The 23,751-nt window shown below is 40.3% G+C and overlaps 1 protein-coding gene across 1 annotated transcript; it reads right to left on the reverse strand.

The window, feature by feature from the left end:
- Nucleotides 1-15: 15 nt before the first annotated feature.
- Nucleotides 16-23,445, reverse strand: LOC106613631 (ras-related protein Rab-3A). Its single transcript, XM_014216091.3, has 5 exons — nucleotides 23,357-23,445; nucleotides 11,160-11,384; nucleotides 6,684-6,802; nucleotides 3,948-4,072; nucleotides 16-3,529 (listed from the first exon to the last, which is right to left on the reverse strand). The coding sequence occupies exons 2-5, from the start codon at nucleotides 11,382-11,384 to the stop codon at nucleotides 3,339-3,341; spliced, it is 660 nt and encodes a 219-aa protein (XP_014071566.1). The 5' UTR covers nucleotides 23,357-23,445; the 3' UTR covers nucleotides 16-3,338.
- Nucleotides 23,446-23,751: the final 306 nt, after the last annotated feature.

Raw genomic sequence — 23,751 nt, forward strand, 5'->3', positions numbered from 1 at the left:
TGAGGAAAACTGCAATATTGCAACAGGCCAAACTTTTATTTTTGTCATTGAATTCCACAACATGTACAGCAGATTTGGTAATGTTCACATTTTAACATTTTGACACCATATTCCCTTATTGTTATAACATTAGTTGTTGTATTCCCACAATAGAAATACAAAGTAAAAATCTATCTAAACCAAGTCAACAGTACTTTGCAGAACAGTATTCGGTGGATGCACAATAAAAATAAACAAAAAAACACAAAAAAACCCTGAAATAAATTAAAAAAACAAGCAACACTTTGGGTCTTTTGAAAAATTGCAATACCTTCCTGACAGCTCAAACCTTATTGGATGCCTTGAAGGTTGCCTTCGTAGCAAAGCAATGGAATAAAAACATCTCAAATACTCTTATTGTACTCTTCTAAATTTACACTCAAGTCAAATGTTTATTTTTTCTCCCAAGCTTTGGTGACATCCAAGATCCTAACAACATTTTTACATTTACGTCATTTAGCAGACGCTCTTATCCAGAGCGACTTACAAATTGGTGCATTTCTCACTATAAATCCACCAATTTTACAAGAGTTTTAAAACCACTAGTATATTTGTGTAAATGTTTTTTTGAAAGTAACAGCTTGGCTTTATGTAACCTAACAAATCAGTTGAACATGATTATTCCCTCTTTTTACATCTTTCCGGATTCAGTTCTATACTACCTAGGAATAGCAGCAATGACAAACTTACCCGGCACCCTTGGTTTTTTTTTGGGGGGGGGGGGGGTGTACCCGACACACTTTATATAGTAGATCTACTGTCAGCAAGCTCTACTGTTTGAAATGCTGTTCAGTTGTATTGCATTTAGCTTTTTATTAAAGAAAGTGACATTCATTCACAAGCAGGCCTAGAACTAATGCAGATAAAATACGAGTTTCAGATTTTGTCCTTTTTTTGCAAGCCTGGAGTCAATACAACACACAATCCACGCATGAAACATATGACTAAAATGCATCTACAGTTTGTTTCATAGAAAGGAAGACGGCATCGGCGAGGAGGAGGACAGTTTACGGGGGGGGGGGGGGGGTGTCTCTGGATACTACTGAGATGGCAGACTCACAGCCATAATATAGTAGAGCAAAATTATGTTGAAAATGTATGCTGGATGATCAAATATTGTTATTGTAACTACAGTAGTATTATTCTAATATAATTGTTACATATTATCATTATTATCCCACATCAAAACTTTGGTATGACTCAGTGAAGTATAAATTTGACAGTTTCATCAATTGAGGATGCTTGAATGACTGATCTATTTGTATGATTATTTCGCACTCATTCACTCTAGTAAAGACAGCCATTTGTCAACAACATAGAAGAGTTGACTCGTAAACATCACAAAGGTCTTAAGGGAGATAGTGGTTTCGATCGCTTACAATGAGTAATAATACATTCTCTAATTTGAATGGAAACTTGCCTGGATTGAGACCTTGGACTGAATATCAATTCAAAGACAAGAGGCAAAAGGCCATTCAGGTTTTTCTTTCCTAAATGAAACAGTTGACTAAATTGCGCTCAAACAGTCAAGGGTTAGCGTTTAATTTTACACACATTTTATTGCAAATTGTTCCAATCACACACACACACTACAAACCCATAAACTCTTTGTTGCATAAGCCTACGCTTGTGTGCATTAAAGGTAGACTCAGCAAAATTACATTGCCACGAGCAGCATCGCAGATATTGCGATGAGTGAGATGCAAGACTTCGCTCCCACACAGTATCTGCGCATGGGTTCGGGTCAAGCTGTTTGAGCACGGGACCAAAACAGCAAACGTTTCCCCTCGCTCTTTAATGCTCTTAGTTGTTGTGGATATTGGCCCTGGTTTACTTGTGCACCTACGTCATATCTACCTTTAAGTATTTACAAGCTGTGGGACAAAAACAGCCTTCGCCAAAACATATTTTATTTTTTTAACCTATGTTATTGTACAGTATGATTTCTATATTATCTAACCTCACTTGTGCAGTCTCTTGTATCCTATTTCAAGTCATAAGGAGCCAAGTATTGCCTCTGATATAACATGCACATTGTAATTCATTATTTCTCACAAAAATACAAAATAAGATCATTGAAAGGGATGTAAAAGGTGAGCGATGCTGATATACTTCAGCTATGCTCTGGTTCCGTGGCTTCAGCCTCTTTCCATGCAAACTAGCATTAATCTTAACAGCTCTTAGTAAGTGTATTTGCAAGTACCTGAGAGCGGTAGTAGGAGCAAAGACGTTTAGTGTAAATGGGCGTAGGGGGATGACAATGAGATTAATTAAACCATAAATAAATTGATTCAGAGAAAATCTACATTGACCTATCATATCTTCATAGATCGTTTCTTTATGCTTTTTAAAAAAATCTATTTTTTTCAAATGGATCCCTTAGATAGATAATGCACATTATTTACATACACATTTAAACCAAACATATACAGTACAGTACCAGTCAAAAATGCCAAGAGTGTGCAAAGCTGTCATCAAGGCAAAGGGTGGCTACTTTGAAGAATCTCAAATATAAAATATATTTGGATTTGTTTAACACTTTTTTGGTTACTACATGATTCCATATTTGTTATTTCATAGTTTTGAAGTCTTCACTATTATTCTACAATGTAGAAAATAGTAAAAATAAAGAAAAACCTGGAATATGTAGGTGTGTCCAAACTTTTGACTGGTACTGTATAAAGAATGTCTGTTTCTTTTTACCAATCTATAATTTGTTTGTATTTTCCTTACTGTTTTTTTATACGCGAAAAGCTTTACAAAGGAAAGCGGTACCAGTATACAAAACATAAGGTACATACATTTTTTTTTTATTTTTAAAAGGCTGATTGGACAAAAATTTGAGACTGGAATGATGTTATACCAGTGACTGATGCAATCCAATATATGTTTTCTTGTATTTCACACAGAGACAGGGGACTTAGACAGTATATATGCACTAGGCTTCAATATCTCTGTTTCCAAAGTATTGACCTGTTTATGACAACACATACTTTAATATGGAATTCTGTCCGTCTCTAACAAAGGCTTTTATCAGAAAACCATTAGTCTGAGAAAATAAGGGGAACAATGATGAAGTTTTGGGGCAGACTCTGGATAGAGACCTTCCAGTTCATAATTTAAGACCACAGTAAGGACCCGAGTAAAGGAAGCAGAGGACACGAGAATCATGTGAGAAACAGAGTGAACATCACCTATTCACCCATATGGAGTGATTCATTGATTTGTGGGGAAGGGAGGGTTGTGAGGGGACCTGAGGATGAGTTGATGGTGTGTGTGTGGGGGGGGGTCGCTCAGCTTTAGCATGCACAGTCCTGGTGGGGGGGTGCGGGCTGCTCGGTGAGCTGGGGCCCCTGTTTAGCCCCTGTAACTGCCGGGTCAGCGGCATCCAAGCTCTCAGACATCTTTTCGCAGATTATGTCCACCAGCCGCTCGAACGTCTGTTTCACATTGATGTTATCTTTGGCACTGGCCTCAAAGAACTCAAACCCTGGAACATGGTGTTATAATGGTGTTGGATTTAAATGTTTACCAAACTAGCCATACGTGATCAGTAATCTTGCCCATTGGTTTCTGAAGCTATTGTGAGCAAACTTCGTGTTTTGTCATTCCTGTATGTCATAACATTTGGTGGTAGCTGGGGGATCTGTGTTCAACAGCCAATTCGGCACAATTCTTTTTATGTTTACTTATGATGCTGTTCCACCTCCTGATCGCATTTACTCTGGATAAGAACTTCTACCAAGCGATTGCAACCAAATTATACATGTTATTGTTGCTGACAACTCAGATGATAAAATCAAATCATCAGATAAGAAGTACCATTAACATCAGCAGTATCATTGAATTGTATAGCTCATTTAGTTATGGTGGGCACTGTGAGTTGGTGTTGTGTGACTTGAACTCACCCATGTGTTCAGAAAGCTGCCTGCCCCTGTCTCCTGCCACCACTCTGTCGTCCTCCATGTCACACTTGTTGCCTACTAGCAGGACCTGGGCGTTGTCCCACGAGTACGTCTTAATCTGTGTCGACCTATGGCAGCCATACAGAAAGGTTCAGTATTGGAAAAGATTACACACACACATCCAGTGGTTTTGAGCAGGTGCTTGAGGTCAAAGAGACACAATGATGATCTGAGGATCGAAACATTGTTTCAATAAACCACTCTTACTAAGAACATAGAGTGCATTGTGCAGACTGCAGAGATATGGTCCACTGCAGAGCCATTGAAAGCTTAGGTGACATTTTCACTGCACTTATCCAACATTCAAGGGTCATCTAAAATGAGTTTGGAATAATGCAGCTTGCGATAAGATTAACGTTTATTTTGGGTTATTGTGAGTAATAGTATTTGGTTACACGCAAACTTCACCGGCCACATTATGTAAGCAAGCGTTGAAAATAAATGTACACATACATGTTATTCAATAATTTTACCCACGTGAACATGCGTCTGCTTAGCCAAACGTTAAAATAGAACTTGCAAGTCCCCTCCTTATTGGATATCAGGAAGATACAAACCCAAGTCCCCTCCTTATTGGATATCAGGAAGATACAAACCCAAGTCCCCTCCTTATTGGATATCAGGAAGATACAAACCCAAGTCCCCTCCTTATTGGATATCAGGAAGATACAAACCCACGTGGACGCTTTTTGTCTGGGGATTAATCGTCGTAGTAGAGAAACACACGATTTTGTCTGACTCCGGGTCAAAATTATATACTGAACAAAAATATAAAACTAAACATGTAAAGTGTTAAACCTTTGTTTCGGGAGCTGAAATATAACATCCCAGAAATGTTCCATACTCACAAAAAGCTTATTTACTTCTACTTTTGCGCACACATTTTGTTTACATCCCTGTTAGTGTGCATTTCTTCTTTGCTACGATAATCCATCCACCTGACAGGTGTGGCATATCAAGAAGCTGATTTAACGGCATGATCATTACACACACAGGTACACCTTGAGCTAGGGACAATAAATGGCCACTCTAAAATATGCAGTTTGTCACAACATAATGTCACAGATGTCTCAAGTTTTGAGGGAACGTGCAATTGGGATGTTGATTTCCGGAAAGTCCACCAGAGTTGTTTTCAGAACATTGAATGTTCATGTCACGACCATAAGCCGCCTCCAACGTTGTTTTAGAGAATTTGGCAGTACGTCCAACCAGCCTCACAACCGCAGACCACGTATAACCACACCAGCCCAGGGCCTCCAGATCCAGCTTCTTCACCTGCGGGATCATCTGAGACCAGCCACCCGGACAGCTGATGAAACTGAGGAGTGTTTCTGTCTGTAGTAAAGCCCTTTTGTGGGGAAAAACGAATTCTGATTGGCTGGGCCCCTGCCCAGTCATGTGAAATCCACAGATTAGGGCCTAATGAATTTATTTCAATTTACTGATTTCCTTATATGAACTGTAACTCAGTAAAATTGTTGCATGTTGCGTTTATATTTTTGTTCAGTATACAAAGAAGCAGCTAAAAAGTGGACCATATGCATGTCTGGTAAAATATCAACCCAATGTTCATCTTCCAGGACAAACTAGTTAGCAACAAACTAGCTAGCTAAATGTCCATGAATGTTTCATCTCTGTTTTACCTGCCTCAAAATTAATATAGTTGGTTCACAATGGCGCACACAGACGCAGACGCATGGCCAGTGTAGTCAGCATGTTAGTGTAATTTAATCGGTTACTGTTTCTAATAGTGTTTTTGCATAGGATTGAGGACAGTGATTAGGAGTGGAAAATGCCACTTGGTGTCAACATGGTCCCTGTTACAATCCTGAATCTCAAACTAACTAGAACTATACACGTAACTGCCAAAATAAAGGAAACACCAACATATTGTCTTAATTGGGCATTGGGCCACCACAAGCCAGAACAGCTTCAATGCACCTTGGCATAGATTTTACAAGTGTCTGGAACTCTATTGGAGGGATGTGACACCATTCTTCCACGAGAAATTCCATCGTTTGGTGTTTTGTTGATGGTGGTGGAAAACGCTGTCTCAAGCGCCACTCCAAACTCTCCCGTAAGTGTTCAGTTGGGTTGAGATCTGGTGACTGAGAAGGCCTAGACATATGGCTTACATATTGTTTTCATGCTCATCAAACTGTTCAGTGACCACTCCTGCCCTGTGGATGGGGGCATTGTCATCCTATGAGGGCATAGCCATTGTAGCCAAAACAATGGCCAAAATAATGGCCTGGCCAGCATTTTTATAAATGACCCTAAGCATGATGGGAGGTTAATTGCTTTATTAACTCAGGAACCACATCTGTGTGGAAGCACCGGCTTTCAATATACTTTGTATCCCTCATTTACTCCAGTGTATCCTTTATTTTGCTAGTTACCTGTATATATAGTGTATGTGTCTCAAGTGTAATGGTCTTTATTTAGAAAAGGTCAACAAATTCTTATCACTTCTTAGGCCTTTCAAAGAAAAGGTCAACAAATTCTTATCACTTCTTAGGCCTTTCTGAAGAAAAGGTCAACAAACCTTTGGTGCCAATTGGACCTCCTCCTGTCAGGCCTGTACTGTATTAAGGAACACTGGTCTATGTTTGTCCACTGTTGTACTACTATTTGCCATATGGTCACATGACCACACCACATTCCTAAGCAATCACTTACCAGTCCTGTACAGCATTAAAGGACTCCTCATTGGTGATGTCATACATGAGGATGAAGCCCATGGCACCGCGGTAGTAAGCGGTGGTGATAGTCCTGTATCTCTCCTGCCCTGCCGTATCCTAGAAACATCCACACACACACACACACACACACACACACACACACACACACACACACACACACACACACACACACACACACACACACACACACACACACACACACACGGAGGTTGCATTAAAACGAGCACCACAGCCAAATTGACATTGACTGCGATCGTCCCACGCACACCAATAATGACAGAACATTAAAACCCTCCGGTGATTTCAAACAGTCTACCCGCAGACTGCTTTTGCTGCCAACAGATGATGGGGTATCAGTAGCTTTTACAGCTCCTGATGCATTTCCATTGTGACTTGCCAAATTTCGCCTCCCTTCCTTGGTTGGCAAGCCGTGGGGGGGGGTGGATGGGGCAGATTTAGTTACAGCCTAAGCTCTAATGAATGCTCAGGGAATGAAGCCTCCCTGACAACCCAATACTGCATTTCTCTGAACTGTGGAGCAACATCAGCCCCAATCCCCATTACACACAACAACACTATGCTGGTTAGGCTGTATGTTAGAGTAGTAGTCAAACTGTTGCTTTCTTTTATGAGCAATGTCTAGCATGCATAATGAATCTGAATACAAATGTAAATATGTACATTATATGGTGTGTAACAAATGTGCTTGTTTATGTTTTAGGTCTTATTTGAATTTTCAGCATTCACAGCTTTTTCAATTTTACTACACTTGAGTGTGTGCTAAGCTAACTGTATGTTGTACTGGGAAGTGGGGGATGGGGAGCAGTGTGTGTATAGGTGGTGGGGGGGTTATATACTCAAGAGAAATGTGTAGTAATGGGGGAGGGTGCACACTTCAGAGTCATTGCCCTGGGAAAAGGCTGACAACAGAACAAGCTTTTCCTCAACACACATACACGTATCCTCTTTCACCAGCCCACTATAGCAGTGTTTGATGCACAATATGGATGTACAATAGAGACTGCAGTGCCCCACAGCACAAACTGGTTGAATCAACATTGTTTCAACATAATTTGTCAAAGTATTGTGATGTGGAATCTATGTGGAAAATACATTGGATTTGAAAAAAGTAATCAACGTAAACTGTTGTTTTGAGGGTGAAATTTCAACCACATTATTACGTCATCATGGTAACCAAATTTCAACATAAACCTTGTATAAAATATGTTGAATTTGTACCTTTAAAAAGGTCAGATTTTCAACGTTATATCCACTATCAGAATTGTTTTTTTTAAATAGTCTAGGCAGCACCTCCTACTGGAGAATTGATCTATCTACAGCTACCCTTTGGTCTTCCATCCAAGGTTTTAACCAAGGCCAGCCCTGCTTAGCTATGATATTTGTCATTGATTATTAGCAATGTGCTATCATGAGAATGATTGTTGAGAGGGCTCCACTTAAAAATGAAATAGATTCACTGTTAAAGTCATTCCAAAGATAGGTTTAACTTAGCAAATTAAATGTGACCATACTTTATCAATGATGCTATTTAGGCCTAAATAGCATTTGCAAAGTCATCAACAGCAACTGTTTGAATTCAACCCAGAATTCAACTAAAAATAGACAATAGAATAGGCCAAATATCAACATTTGAAGGAGAAGTATTTTCTACTTGGATAGTTCCATCTTTGCCACTGACTTAGTCTGGCTTTAATTCACATCTCCATCTCAAACAAAAATCAAAGTTAAATAAAATGAATCAATCAAATCAAACTTTATTTAAAGTTTGATTTGATTTTTAACATATCAATTATTAATTTGTAGACAAACTGGAATTAAAGCCAGACTAAGTCAGTGTTACAGATGGAACTATCCAAACAGAAGATAAATCTTCTTAAAATGTTTATATCTGGTTGCATTGACAACTAAACACAATTCCTATGTGGCCCAGCTGGTGGAGCATTGCAATTGCAATGCCAGGGTTATGGGTTCGATTCCCATGTGGGACCAGTATTAAAATGTATGCCGTCACTCTGGATAAGGGTGTCCGCTAAATGTAACTCAATATTACTTTTGAAATACAATAAATAGCTTATTAGCATGTCTACAAGTTAACCAAAAATAAAAGCTAAAGAATGGGATTAAGCCAGTGGTTCAGATGGAACTATCCAATACAGTAGATACATCTCTTTTATATGTTGATATTTGGTTGCATTGTCAACCAAACACAATTCAATACTACTTTGTAATACAGTAAACAGCCTAAAGTTAAAGGAGCTATATGAAATATTTGTGCATTGTAATTTCAGTGGAATCATAGTGTTTCACAATGTTTAAAAAAATATATGTTTTTGGGCCCACACGAAATGACAAAGATTGTTCAGCCTTCCTATTGGTCAACAAAAGCCGGACTGGCTCGTGTCAAATTTGCAGGCTGCACCCCCCCTCTCTTCCATCAACGTCTCTCAGAGACGTGGTTATCTCACAAGCAGAATCATCAATGGCAGAAATCGCCTTGCCATTACCTGGTTGATAAAATTCTATAATGTTGGCCTCCTGAGAGGTGCAGCGGTCTAAGGCACTGCATCGCAGTGCTAGAGGCGTCACTACAGATCCGGGTTCGATCGTAGGAGACACATGAGGCGGTGCACAACTGGCCCAGCACCGTCTGGGTTAGGGGAGGGTTTGGTATTTTATCAGGATCCCCATTAGCTGTTGCAAAAGTAGCAGCTACTCTTCCTGGGGTCCACGCAAAACATGACATAATACAGAACATTAATAGACAAGAACAGCTCAAGGACAGAACTAGATACATTTATTTGGGCCGGCTGGGATGTCTTTGTCCCATCGCTCTCTAGCGACTCCTTGTGGCAGTCTGGCGCATGCACACTGACTTCGGTTGCCAGCTGTACGGCGTTTCCTCCGACACATTGGTGCGGCTGGCTTCCGGGTTAAGCGGGCAGTGTGTCAAGAAGCAGTGCGGCTGGGCGGGGTCGTGTTTCAGAGGATGCATGGCTTTTGACCTTCGCCGCTCCCGAGTCCGTACGGGTGTTGCAGCGATGGGACAAAACTGTAACTACCAATTGGATATCACGAAAAAGGGGTAAAAAGTACAAAAATAATAATACAATTTAAAGATTCTGTTCATGTGACAAAACAAGCAATTTATAGTGTAAAGAATCATTTCACCATCTAAATCGCTGTGAAATATATTTTCAATTACAAAAAAGATCGTATTTTCAGCTGTTTGAAAGTGATGTACAAAACCGAAAGTAAAAAGACACAGAAATGCAGCATCACATTAGTGGAAACCAAGATTGTTCTCAGGGCAGGCCTGGTTTTATCTAGATACTGTATATTCAAGTCGCGTCAGGGACAATTTTTGCATTTAAGCTAACCCTAACCCTTTTCCTAACCTGCCATGTTAATTATCCTAACATGCCACGTTAATTATCCTAACCTGCTACGAAAAGTTTTTTCTGCTAGTCAAAACTGGCAGACCTGCCATGAGAATAGTCTTAGTTTCCACTAATGCCATACAGCCACAGAAAATCACCATGCCATTACCTGGTTGCTAAAATTCTAAATTGTTCGCCTAATTTCATTTTATGTGACAATACAAGCAATTCATAGTAAAGAGAATCATTGCACCATCAAAATCGCTGTGAAATATCTTGTTTTCAGCTGTTTAAAGCTGGTGAACAAAACTGAAAGTTAAAGGCTCAAGCGCGAGTGGTTTCCACTAGATTCCACAGACACAAAGTCTCCAACATGTTGCAGGGAAATGGGATGTAGAGGGGGAGGGAGAGTTGTTTGTATTCAACCTAAGTGTTGTTGCAATTCACCTAGCTTACACATGTGTGTAGCACCTTTAAGGCCATCTTACAAACTAATGTTACATTCAACCTAAATTGACTAACATATCCATGGCCACATTTGGAGGTTACTGTAACTATGCATTCCTTCTTATGTAATCATATAAAGCGTTCTTGTTCAAGATAGCATGCATAGGTCATCACAGGTCTACCTATTGCTATAATAATCTACGCAGTATCTCGAACGGCATTGATCACTTGCACTATGTACTTTTAATGTAATCTCAACTGCAGTCCAGGTCATTTGGTTCTGCTATTAGATGAAGCACAACGATCACATTAATCTGTTGTATAAATAAACAAAATATCTGACATTGTATTCCCATTTGAAATTTTCTGTGCTTTTAAATGGTTGAAAGCCCAGTGATAGACATTTGGATGACAACTAAACCAAAAATCTGAAATTGTTTTTCCATTGGAATGTGGTTGTTATTTTAGATGGTTGAAAGTGTAGTGATAACACATTGGAAGTTCAACTAACTTTAGGCTGTTAGTTTTTGAGTGGGTGAATATAGGGACACAATTCTTCGTTACAGGGACATATCAACCGTATGAAAGGGGCCATCTCCAAAACTCACCCAGATCTGTAACTTGATCCTCTTGTCGTTCCTGTAGATGGTCTTCACCTTGAAGTCAATGCCCACCGTGCTGACGAAGGCTGGCGTAAAAGAGTCGTCTGCGTAGCGGAACAGAAAGCTGGTCTTGCCCACACTGCTGTTTCCAATGATGAGGATCTTGAACATGTAGTCAAAGTTCTGGTCTGAGGACTCCTTCTGTCCATAGGTTGCTGTAGCTGAAGCCATCTGAAAGATTAGAGAGAGAGAGAGAGAGAGAGTTTGTCAACCGACTGAAAATATCCCTTGTATTTGGAAGTATCATGGAAAGAGTTCCAATACATGATTCTTGGCGGATCACAGAGCAGTACTATTATTACATTGTGTTTCTATAAATGGCCTCCAACACTTCAGAAATGCCTACTTCAAAAGGTAAAGCCTAGGATAAGCAGTGGAGGCCATGTTCTAAGTACAGACGTAAAAATACAGAATCCAAAGTGCCAAATAACCACACAGGGCCTGCTTAACCCCTTGTCAAACACACCTAGTACAAAAAGTGAGCAACCTCATCCATCACAGTGCAGTTCATCAGTGTTCACCAAGGCCAACTAGTGGTAGTAATCAATAAGACACTAAGTTCTGGAACATCGATAAACCAGAGGCACAAGAAGACAAGGCAGTGCATCAAGAAACATTTAAAATCAGTTCCCTTCAACGTGACAACAAGATATCAGTGGGCGAGGAAATAGTCCACTGACGGCTTCTCTTGCACCTGACAGGAATCAAAGCTTTTCGCACAAAGTGGAACATTTTGAACTGCCTGATACTTACAACACCTCTTTAATTATGGGTTGCTGGTTTTACAGACCAATCATTCTGTCTCTCAAAAGATGTGAGCCATTGTGTACATATTTAGTCAGCTCTCAACAGTGCATTCTTGAAAGATAGAGCAGCCTACGCCACATGCCACAAAAATGACTAAGTGGATTGACTGCTCATCCTCTCAGGACATCTGCCCCCGTGATAGAACAGTATAGTTGTAAAGCGATTGATCGCATTGGCAGGGATCATACTGATCTTGTGGAGGGAATCGTACTAATAACTAACAATCTACTCTTTAGGGCAACAGTGACTTCACTTCAGCCCATCAGGATTCAAGGTCTCTTAAGGCTCCATCTATAGCACAAAAATGTGCTTTTTGGTCTTAATTTAAGGTTAGAATTCTGCATTATTTTTTAAGGCTAGGGTTAAGGTTAGGTTTAAAATCACATTTTATGACATTGTGGCTGTGCCAGCTAGTGACCACTCTGCAGAGCTGCCTCCAGAACAAGATTCATGACGAAAAACGCTAACCTGTGTGGAGTACATAGTGCATCTTTGACCTTAGTGCAACTGTACCCATAGTGCTATTTTCAGATTTACGGTGGCACTGTTCATATCTTTTTGACACAGGACTCTTGTAAAGAATAGAGAAGGAAGTGCAAATAAGGTCAATAGAAAAAGCATGCCAGGAATTGATATGCATCCGGATCAATATTGCAAACTCTAAATACATTCTAAATAAGTCTTGACAAAATAAACTGACAAAACAGACTATACAACCTTCAATATAATACATCACAAATGGCCAGAACCTGAATCATGCAGGTTCTGGTTTAAGTGTATCCCTGACATGTCAAAATATCAGCGTGAAATTCAAAGTATTTTCTAACGTGTCTGCTTCTAGTCATGATGACTAAGATTTCTCTAAGCTTCCTCTGATGATAGATAGTCATATGACTCTGCCTTACTTGCTGTCCAGTGTTACTAGAAAAACACTATTTGTCTCAAAGAACACTCTTAGCTTTGAACACTCAGGTTATGAGTGAAATAAGCTTGCTTGTGGGCCTGATAATAAATGTCCCCAACATTCAAAGCCATGTGGTTTTGGCTCTTGTTTCCGAAGAACATCATTTAGATGATAGGCCTAGACCTACCAGTACATAACTGGTGGACCTCACAAAGAGCTTATAGAGTGGTGAGGAGTCTACTGTGTCCGGAAGCGAATTCACCATTCATTCTCTGTATTCTGGGTTCACTCAAACATAATTTTAAGCTTTGCTTTACTATTGAAAGTTACAGCTGATTTTGGGATTGTATATCGATTCTCTCTCCTTAAATATAAACCATCTGATTTATTCGTTTCAGTCTCTGAATTGTTTAACTTTCCGCCGACAGCTCCTGATAATATCAGGGCATAAAAACTCTAATCTGTCTCCTGCATTAGCCTAGTGTGCCCAGCTGGCGCACATGCACATGCACATGCGCACAAGGCCCAAGCTCACTTTCCTTGATTTTCCCTGGCTAAACTAAATTCAGCAAAAAAAGAAACGTCCCTTTTACAGGATCCTGTCTTTCAAAGATAATTCGTAAAAATCCAAATAACTTCACAGATCTTCATTGTAAAGGGTTAAACACTGTTTCCCATGCTTGTTCAATGACCCATAAACAATTAATGAACATGCACCTGTGGAACGGTCGTTGACACTAACAGCTTACAGACGGTAGGCAATTAAGGTCCCAGTTATGAAAACTTAGGACACTAAAGAGGCCTTTCTACTGACTCTGAAAAACACCAAAAGAAAGATGCCCAGGGTACCTGCTCATCTGCGTGAACGTGCCTTAGGCATGCTGCAAGGAGGCATGAGGACTGCAGATGTGGCCAGGGCGATAAATTGGAATGTCCGTAGTGTGAGACGCCTAAGACAGCGCTACAGGGAGACAGGACGGACAGCTGATCGTCCTCGCAGTGGAGGACCATGTGTAACAACACCTGCACAGGATCGGTACATCTGAACATCACACCTGCGGGACAAGTACAGGATGGCAACAACAACTGCCCGAGTTACACCAGAAACGCACAACCCCTCCATCAGTGCTCAGACTGTCCGCAATAGGCTGAGAGAGGCTGGACTGAGGGCTTGTAGGCCTGTTGTAAAGCAGGTCCTCACCAGACATCACCGGCAACAACGTCGCCTATGGGCACAAACCCACCGTTGCTGGACCAGACAGGACTGGCAAAAAATGCTCTTCACTGACGAGTCGCGGTTTTGTCTCACCAGGGGTGATGGTCGGATTCATGTTTATCGTCGAAGGAATAAGCGTTACACCGAGGCCTGTATTCTGGAGCGGGATTGATTTGGAGGTGGAGGGTCCGTTATTGTCTGGGGCAGTGTGTCACAGCATCATCGGACTGAGCTTGTTGTCATTGCAGGCAATCTCAACGCTGTGTTACAGGGAAGACATCCTCCTCCCTCGTGGTACCCTTCCTGCAGGCTCATCCTGACATGACCTTCCAGCATGACAATGCCACCAGCCATACTGCTCGTTCTGTGCGTGATTTCTTGCAAGACAGAAATGTCAATGTTCTGCCATGGCCAGCGAAGAGCCCGGATCTCAATCTCATTGAGCACGTCTGGGACCTGTGGGATCGGAGGGTGAGTGCTAGGGCCATTCTCCCCAGAAATGTCTGGGAACTTGCAGGTGTCTTGGTGGAAGAGTGGGGTAACATCTCACAGCAAGAACTGGCAAATCTGGTGCAGTCCATGAGGAGGAGATGCACTGCAGTACATAATGCAGCTGGTGGCCACAACAGATACTAACTGTTACTTTTGATTTTTTACAATGAATGGCTAAATTGCTTCCGGACACTTAAGGGTCCGCAGAGCTCCTCCTCCCACTCACCACTCTATTGGAAACCCAATCATCGTTATTGACACCTCCCTTTCAAGAGATTGTGCAATTTGTCTAAATCTTATAAAAAAATGCATTCTATTCAACTATTGACTGAAATATGCTTCTTGCAATGTCATGACAGGACTTGATGGTCCCTAGACTCCTTATGTCTTTCTAAGGACACAAGTCTGGCTGGCAAGGAGAACTAATCCCACAACTTGGACAAAAAAAGATGACATGAGTCTTGACCATATGTTAAATGAGAGACGAAGACTCAAAATAATTCCAACCAACGTGATTTACCATAAACTTTTCAACCTCTCCCAACTGAGGAAAGTATCTGTGGCACCAACCTGTGCATCTGTGGCACCAACCTGTGCATCTGTGGCACCAACCTGTGCATCTGTGGCATAAACATGTGTTGGCTCTTCTTTTCAGCCTAAAGAGATTGACACCTTAACAGATGTGTGATGTCAGCCGGTCCTAAACTGTGTCGGTGCACTATGAGTCAGACAGTTTTGATCAGTCTTTTGGATGGGTTCCCACTGGTAGCTTGTTAATCCTGTTTTAGTCCAGGATGATCCCAGAAAGCCTGAGAGTCAGACCTGATCCAAACACCCTGGCATTAGGCAAGCTAATGAGAAAGACAATGACAGTCTGCCAAAGGAGCTGAAGTATACCTCAGCTTAATCAGGCTCAAATAAAACAAAACCAACATTTTGTGAAAGCAAATTAGGCAGCGCTATACATTACATAGACATTATTCCAGGGTAACTATAAGGGAATAACTTTAGTGAGTTAGTCAAGTTAAGTCCAGGCTGTTACCTAGCTAGTACTTATTTTCTTACAAGACAATACAAAAATGCTAATGAAATGTACCATAACTTAATAGCATATTACTACGTAATTACTAAGGTTATTCCACGCCGGGTAGTTGTTCTGAGACCCATGTAATGTGAGGCAATAAATAATCCACTTACATTTTGGGATGTTAGAATGTCCATAATATTGTTATAACCCCTGTCCTAAAAATGCTTAATCTTTATTGATGTTAGATACTTGAATTTATATTCCCAGCTAAGCAGTCTGAGGAAACCATTGTGCTTCTTCATAAAACACTGTATTTTTCAAACCTATATCAAACATTTACATTTAAGCAGACGCTCTTATCCAGATGGACTTACAGGAGCAGTTAGTGTTAAGTGCCTTTCTCAAGGTTACATTAACATATGTTTCACCTCATTGGCTCAGGGATTCAAACCAGTGACCTTTCGGTTACTTGCCCAACGCTCTTAACCGCTAGGCTACACGCCAACCCCAGGTGACCCAAGTTCATGAAAGATATAAAGAGTTGCTTGGGCATTAAAAGGCCTCTACAGTAAAGTAACTTTGCCCAGTAAAATAAACATCTGTCAACACATTGCTAGAACTGAGAAATTATACTCCACAGCAGACACACCCATTTCCAAGACAACTCCCTGCATTCTCTTTCAAGGATGGGTTGAATTCATTTAAGAAAAAGTGATGATTCATTACTTGGGTAGTGGCAAAACATAAAAGGGAAATAAACGTTCAATTGACAGTAGACCGAATTGGACTGAATCAAATCACATGAAAATTCATAGTGAGACATTAACCAAAGAACTGTAAGGTACCAAAACATCCAGAAAGTTGCCTAATATGGCATTTTCCACCCCATCCAATCACATTTTCCATTTTCTAAGAAGACAAATGCAGATCAGAAGGAGCTAAATATAGCATTTCCTCCCTCTTTATAGTGCAGAAGATGCCATGAACCTGCTAGTATCACAATGGAAGCCTGCAATTAAGAGAGTGGGGTTGGGAGTTTTTGTTTTTGTGGTATGGGGGAAAACATAAAGTGCCCTGTAATCTAATATAATATTGTAGGGCAGGCAATAGCAGCCCTTATTAAACATTGAAGGTGCCTTAATACTTTTTCTGCGATGCATTTCCCCCAGAGAATCCAACAATAACATTGGAGTATGATCTCTTTCAAGTATATTTAAGGTAAATGCTCACACACATTTAAACGATGCCTGTATATAATATTGCCATGGGACTCAATAGATCAAATTTGCAACAATATAGTCCTTCTGAAACATTGAATAGTCCTATCTGTGATTCAATTTGTTTAGTAGGCCAAGTAGCTTAAGGGACAGTTTGAAATGTATTGACCACAAATAACAAATGTAGCAACCCTTTGTTTATAAATGTGGATATCTACTTTGCCACTTCAGCATGCTTTTGTGGCACAGTCGATGCCACGCTGGGCTACAGGCCAGTTGGTTGAGCATTCGCTGACCACCATGAATGAGCTCACTTTCCCTGCCTGTTTCATCACTATGATCAGAGTTGGCTGCAGACAATGATCAGCTAGGAGGAAATCTGATTTTCAACATTTTGATGCCATATTTATAATTATATCAAACGTGCCTTTGTAAAGTATTCAGACCGTTTGACTTTTTTCACATTTTGTTAAGTTACGGCCTTATTCTAAAATGTATTAAAATCCTCAGCAATCTACCCCATAATGACAAAGCAAAATCATCCTTGAGATGTTTCTACAACTTGACTGGAGTCCATCTGTGGTAAAGGAAATTGATTGGACATGATTTGGAAAGGCACACATCTGTCTATACAAGGTGTCACAGTTGACAGTGCATGTCACAGCAAAAACCAAGCCATGAGGTCGAAGGAAACGTTTGTAGAGCTCCGAGACAGGATTGTGATGAGCCACAGATCTGGGGAAGGGTAACAAAAAAATGATTGCAGCATTGAAGGTCCCCAAGAACACAGTGGCCTCCATCATTTTTAAATGGAAGAATTTTGGAACCACCAAGACTCTTCCTAGAGCTGGCCACCCAGGCAAACTGAATAATCGGGGGAGAAGGGTATTGGTCAGGGAGGTGACCAACAACCCGATGGTCATTCTGACAGAGCTCTAGAGTTCCTCTGTGGAGATGGGAGAACATTCCAGAAGGAAAAGGCACATGACAGCCCACTTGGAGTTTGCCAAAAGGCACCTAATGACTCTCAGACCATGAGAAACAAGATTCTCTGGTCTGATGAAACCAAGATTAAACTCTATGGCCTGAATGCCAAGCGCCACGTCTGGAGGAAACCTGACAGCATCCCTACGGTGAAGCATGGTGGTGGCAGCATCATGCTGTGGGGATGCTTTTCAGCAGCAGGGACTGGGAGAATAGTCAGGATCGAGGCAAAGATGAATGGCGCAATGTACAGAGAGATGCTTGATAAAAACCTGCTCCAGAGCGCTCAGGACCTCAGACTCGGGCGAAGGTTCACCTTCCAACAGGACAACGACCCTAAGCACACAGCCAGGACATGCAGTAGTGGCTTCAGGACAAGTCTCGCAATCCCAGAGCCCGGACTTGAACCCGATCGAACATCTCTGGAGAGACCTGAAAATAGCTGTGCAGCAATGCTTCCCATCCAACCTTATAGAGCTTGAGAGGATCTGTAGAGAAGAATGGGAGAAACTCCCCAAATACTGGTGTGCCACGCTTGTAGTTTCATACCCAAGAAGACTCGAGGCTGTAATAGCTGCCAAAGGTGCTTCAACAAAGTACTGAGTAAAGGGTCTGAATATTTTCTACAATTGCTAAAATAAAATAAAATAAAAAACAGTTTTTGCTTTGTCATTATGGAGTATTGTGTGTAGATTGATAAGGGAAAAAACTAGTTAATCAATTTTAGAATAAGGCTGTAACATAACAAAATGTGGAAAAAGTCAAGGGGTCTGAATACTTCCAAAGGCACTGTATGTAAAAACTTTTCGCCAACAGGTTTCTGAGCCAATGCACCACACAACCAATAACAAAGCATACCGACTTTGGGCGCTTCAATATCATGCCTTGTGTTTTAACGCCACAATAAATAGACCACAAAATACATCCCTCCCCACCTTGTAGGCCTACCCAGTATCGAAGGCTTGGCTTGACAATCCCTGAATGTCATTAAACTTTTTGGTGTTTTTTAACAGATGTCTCTTTCCATTCATCAAATGGCAGCAGCACAGTTTGGATAGATTGATTTTATGTCAGTAGTAAAAAATACATATATACAGAACACAAAGATTTTTTACAAGTGACGAGGATTGCACAATATAGTCGGGGACTTATTTTCATTGTGGTCCCTACTTCTTTCATAAATACATACAATTAAATACACTGAGTATACAAAACATTAAGGACACCTGCTCTTTCCATGACAGATTGACCAGGTGAATCCAGGTGAAAACTATGATCCCTTATTGATGTCACTTGTTAAATCCATTTAATCAGTGTAGATGAAGGGGAGGTTAAAGAAGGATTTTTAAGCCTTGAGACAATTGAGACATGGATTGTGTATGTGTGACATTCAGAAGGTGAATGGGCAAGACAAGATATTTAAGTGCCTTTGAACAGGGCATGGTAGTAGGTGCCAGGCGCACCGGTTTGTGTCAAGAATTGCAATGCTGCTGTTTTGTTTTTACACTCAACAATTTCCTATGTGTTTCAAGAATGGTCCACTTCCCAAGGACATCCAGCCAACTTGACACAACTATGGGAAGCATTGGAGTCAACATGGGCCAGCATCCCTGTGGAATGCTTTTGACACCATGTAGAGTCAATGGCCCGACAAATTGAGGCTGTTCTGAGGGAAAAAGGGGTTATGGTTGGTATGGCTTTTAGTTTCTCTGGTAGTTTGTTCCACTCAATAGCGCCGGTATATAAAAATGTTTTCTTACCAAATAGACTTTTATATTTAAAACAGTGAATATTAGTCTCTAGTGCTGGTATTATGCTGGTGTACATTTCAAACAAATTAAAAATGGTTGGATAGGTACAGTTGAAGTCGGAAGTTTACATACACCTTAGCCAAATAGATTTAAACTCAGTTTTTCACAATTCCTGACATTTAATGCTAGTAGAAATTCCCTGTCTTAGCTCAAATAGGATCACCACTTTATTTTAAGAATGTGAAATGTCAGAATATTAGTAGAGAGAATGATTTATTTCAGCTTATATTTCTTTCATCACATTCCCAGTGGGTCAGAAGTTTACATACACTCAATTAGTATTTGGTAGCATTGCCTTTAAATTGTTAACTTGGGTCAAACGTGTCAGGTAGCCTTCCACAAGCTTCCCACAATAAGTTGGGTGAATTTTGGCCCATTCCTCCTGACAGAGCTGGTGTAACTGAGTCAGGTTTGTAGGCCTCCTTGCTCACACACGCTTTGTCAGTTCTTCCCACAAATGTTCAATGGGATTGAGGTCAGGGCTTTGTGATGGCCACTCCAATACCTTGACTTTGTTGTCCTTAAGCCATTTTGCCACAACTTTGGAAGTATGCTTGGGGTCATTGTCCATTTGGAAGACCCATTTGCTACCAAGCTTTAACTTCGTGTTTATAATAGCGTACTATTGTTTGTACAGATGAACGTGGTACCTTCAGGCGTTTGGAAATTGCTCCCAATGATAAACCAGACTTGTGGAGGTCTACAATTTTTTTTCTGAGGTCTTGGCTGATTTCTTTTGATTTTCCCATGATGTCAAGCAAAGAGGCACTGGGTTTGAAGGTAGGCCTTGATATACATCCATAGGTACACCTCCAATTGACTCAAATAATGTCAATTAGCCTATCAGAAGCTTCTAAAGCCATGACATCATTTTCTGGAATTTTCCAAGCTGTTTAAAGGCACAGTCAACTTAGTGTATGTAAACTTCTGACCCACTGGAATTGTGATACAGTGAATTATAAGTGAAATAATCTGTCTGTAAACAATTGTTGGAAAAATTACTTGTGTCATGCACAAAATAGATGTCCTAACCGACTTGCCAAAACTATAGTTTGTTAACAAGAAATTTGTGGAGTGATTGAAAAACGAGTTTTAATGACTCCAACCTAAGCTTCCGACTTCAACTGTACTTGGGGGCTGAGTCCGTGAGAATTCTGTCGTCCAGACCAAGTTCAATTAATACAACTCTTTTTTCCACAGATAGCTAACTTAGCTGCTTAAAATGCTCGACCTCCAGATGAGTAAGAGGGGGGAGTTTAAGTATAATTCTTACAAGCTTGTTTTGGCTGGTCTGTACCTTATTCTTTAGACATTTGGGGCTGCTGGTGAACCATGTAGTGCGGGCATAATCAAAGTGACACCAGACTAGTGCTCTTGCCAGACTCTTTAGGGTGTCAAGAGCTAGGTTTCCATCCAATTGACTACAAATTTTCATGTAAATATTCTAAAATCTGCATAAAAACAATATGCACATTTTCCCATCAGAGTTGTGTTTCCATCAAATGTACTTGTAAAAATAACTTTTGCGGTTACATTCCCATGTACCAAATAAAAAATACAAGTTGAATGGGTTTCCATTGCAGTCAAGGCCTACTGCTGGTTTTGTCACAAAAAATATTGCATAGGTATTGCAAATATACCCACTCTGGTATTGGCACGTGCACTCTAGCCAACAGCTCGCAGATACAGTGTGGGTATAGCCTACATGATGAGATTATTATGGACAAAAGTGTGAGATTATTGTTATTTGTCAAACAGCAGCCAACCATCGATCATCATGTCACCAGAATAAGACCCTCGATCTTTATTGAAAGGAGCATCAAGCTCCTCACTCAGCACTTTCACCACCCTGTGAAGTTCATCGTAACTTATTTAATCAGTAGCCTAATAAACTGCATGCTTTCCCACGATGTGACATTTTTTTATCCGACATGTACTTTACTCGCTTGAAAAGGTTGGGTGGAAACCTGGTTAATGTCAAGCCATTTTGAGGATGCTGGAATTACATTTACATTACATTACATTACATTTAAGTCATTTAGCAGAATTACATTTTGAACGAAAGTGCGCATGCCTACAGGAGATTTTTGAAGAAGCCTAATAAGATTAAAACATTGTGACTGGTTGTGTTTATGTCACATATAAAAGGCAATACATTTTAAAAGTTAAATAACAAATATTTAGGCTATACTGAGGCGCTAGGTTCTAGGTGTGTGATGAATAGCCACTTGGATTGGAGAGGAGGCAGAGCGTGCACTAAGCTTTCCTGAATAACTGGGCCTGCCGGAAGCATATGTGGCCACATTATTATAGGACGACTTGGGAGAATGATGATCTGCAACAGACAGAGCATCTCAGTATAGGTAAAAATACAGCCAGAATGGCCTGCTACTGTGCCTTTGTAGACTTTATAAACTATCTAGAGTAGACCCACAACTGATCCAAATGGAATGAAACATTCAAAGAACAGGGCTTTTGCGCTGTTATTCAAATTAGATTTTCACTGCCTAGAGTAGAATTTAGTACTCATTTGAAAACAATAATGAAATTATTGGAAATGAATAGTTTTTTCCCTAAACATGGTCAATAGGGGAGCTTTTTGAGTGTCTCATGTCTTCGATGTTCTTTCATGGGCAATGACGCACCAGGCCTCTCCACTGCCTATTGTTCTTGTGGATTCATATTGAAAATTGATCCAGCCTATTTTGGACCCCCACCCCAGTAAATTTCGAACTGTCCTAACTACCTACAATTTCCTTTATAGCATAGAATATCTACTTTCTTGCATTCAAATTATGATTATTTCAAATGGTCCCAATCTAACATGAAAAAAATGCTCAAGTAGCTTTTTTAAAATTAGTATTTATTATTAGTTGTCCAATTTAAACATAGCCTGCTTTGCTATTTTGACAATTAATATAACGATGTATAACTACCTAAAATGGGAAAATGTACAATGCATCATCCCAAAGCTCATAGCCGTGACCTGGGTGAGTGGCTTAAAACTGTGTGTGTAAACTGTCCTGAGATTACAATCAGTATGTATCTAGAGTCCCCTACCCCTGCTTGCTGATGTGGTCCCATTCAGACACACAGCATTACGATTCTCTCTGATAGTGTTTGTGCTGTCAAAGCAGTGGTTTTATGAAGACATCAAGGATTTAAATAGTGTAAAGCCAATCAGCCTATACGACCATGTTCGTTCCCTTGTCTTTGAGAGCACAGAGCGACCCGTGTACCCATCTACAGCGCATTGGATTTCCATATGGCAGGCCTGATATTAATTCACGTAAATTATACATTGCTTAATTGATGTAAGAATTATCTTGCACTACAAATGAAGGATACACATGCGGTATCGCGAACCAGATAGGCTACTGTAACCGCTGAGCTATTTTAGGAATTTCGACAGGTCATTCTTCTCCCACTGATGCTGTGGTTATTCGAGGCTTGAAATGTCATACATTACGGCATAATTGTAACCAACCCAATATGAAATACTATATTTACGACCTAGTGCAATTACATTTATCTGTAAAAAGCAAGCATCGAATGTCAAATGATGGTTATTGTTTCTCCTTTATTCTATTTTGTTGGCGCATTTCCATAGAAAACCCTAAACAAACGTAACTCTACACCAGCTATGGTAGAGTGTAAATGAATAATATAATAATTATATCCTTACCTTTAAAAGTGTATTTTAGCCTCCTATTTCGCAATACACCACCGCGTCTAGCACCTGCAGAAACACAACGTCATATGACTGACAGTTGACTACTGAGGTGGGCGGGCCCTCAATGTTGGTGGGGTTTGATTGATATTTCAAGCCACTAATCCTGGACCACGTACACTGAAACGTCCTAAAATATTCAAGATGCGTTAAACCTATCCCTATTTATTATTTATCTTCCTAGCTTGTGCTTCTTTATAATTTATTACAAAAGAGTGTCAGGAAATTATTAATCGAATGACCATACATAGCCCTGCTCTTCAACATCAGTTGATAATAATAATAATAATTATCTCTCTTTCAATTTCTTTAAATAATGATGTCCCTGGTGTAAATAATTATTACATCTA

This window comes from Salmo salar, chromosome 10 (assembly GCF_965601325.2).
Source record: "Salmo salar chromosome 10, fSalSal1, whole genome shotgun sequence".
Classification (NCBI taxonomy): domain Eukaryota; kingdom Metazoa; phylum Chordata; class Actinopteri; order Salmoniformes; family Salmonidae; genus Salmo; species Salmo salar.

Bases quoted from the DNA above. Each gene is read 5' to 3' on its own strand.
- LOC106613631 (XM_014216091.3), bottom strand. From the start codon at position 11,384: ATGGCTTCAGCTACAGCAACCTATGGACAGAAGGAGTCCTCAGACCAG. The intron at 6,803-11,159 runs GTGAGTTTTGGA...GGATGTTTCTAG, and splicing joins GGATCAAGTTACAGATCTGG to GATACGGCAGGGCAGGAGAG. The intron at 4,073-6,683 runs GTAAGTGATTGC...TGGCTGCCATAG, and splicing joins TTTAATGCTGTACAGGACTG to GTCGACACAGATTAAGACGT.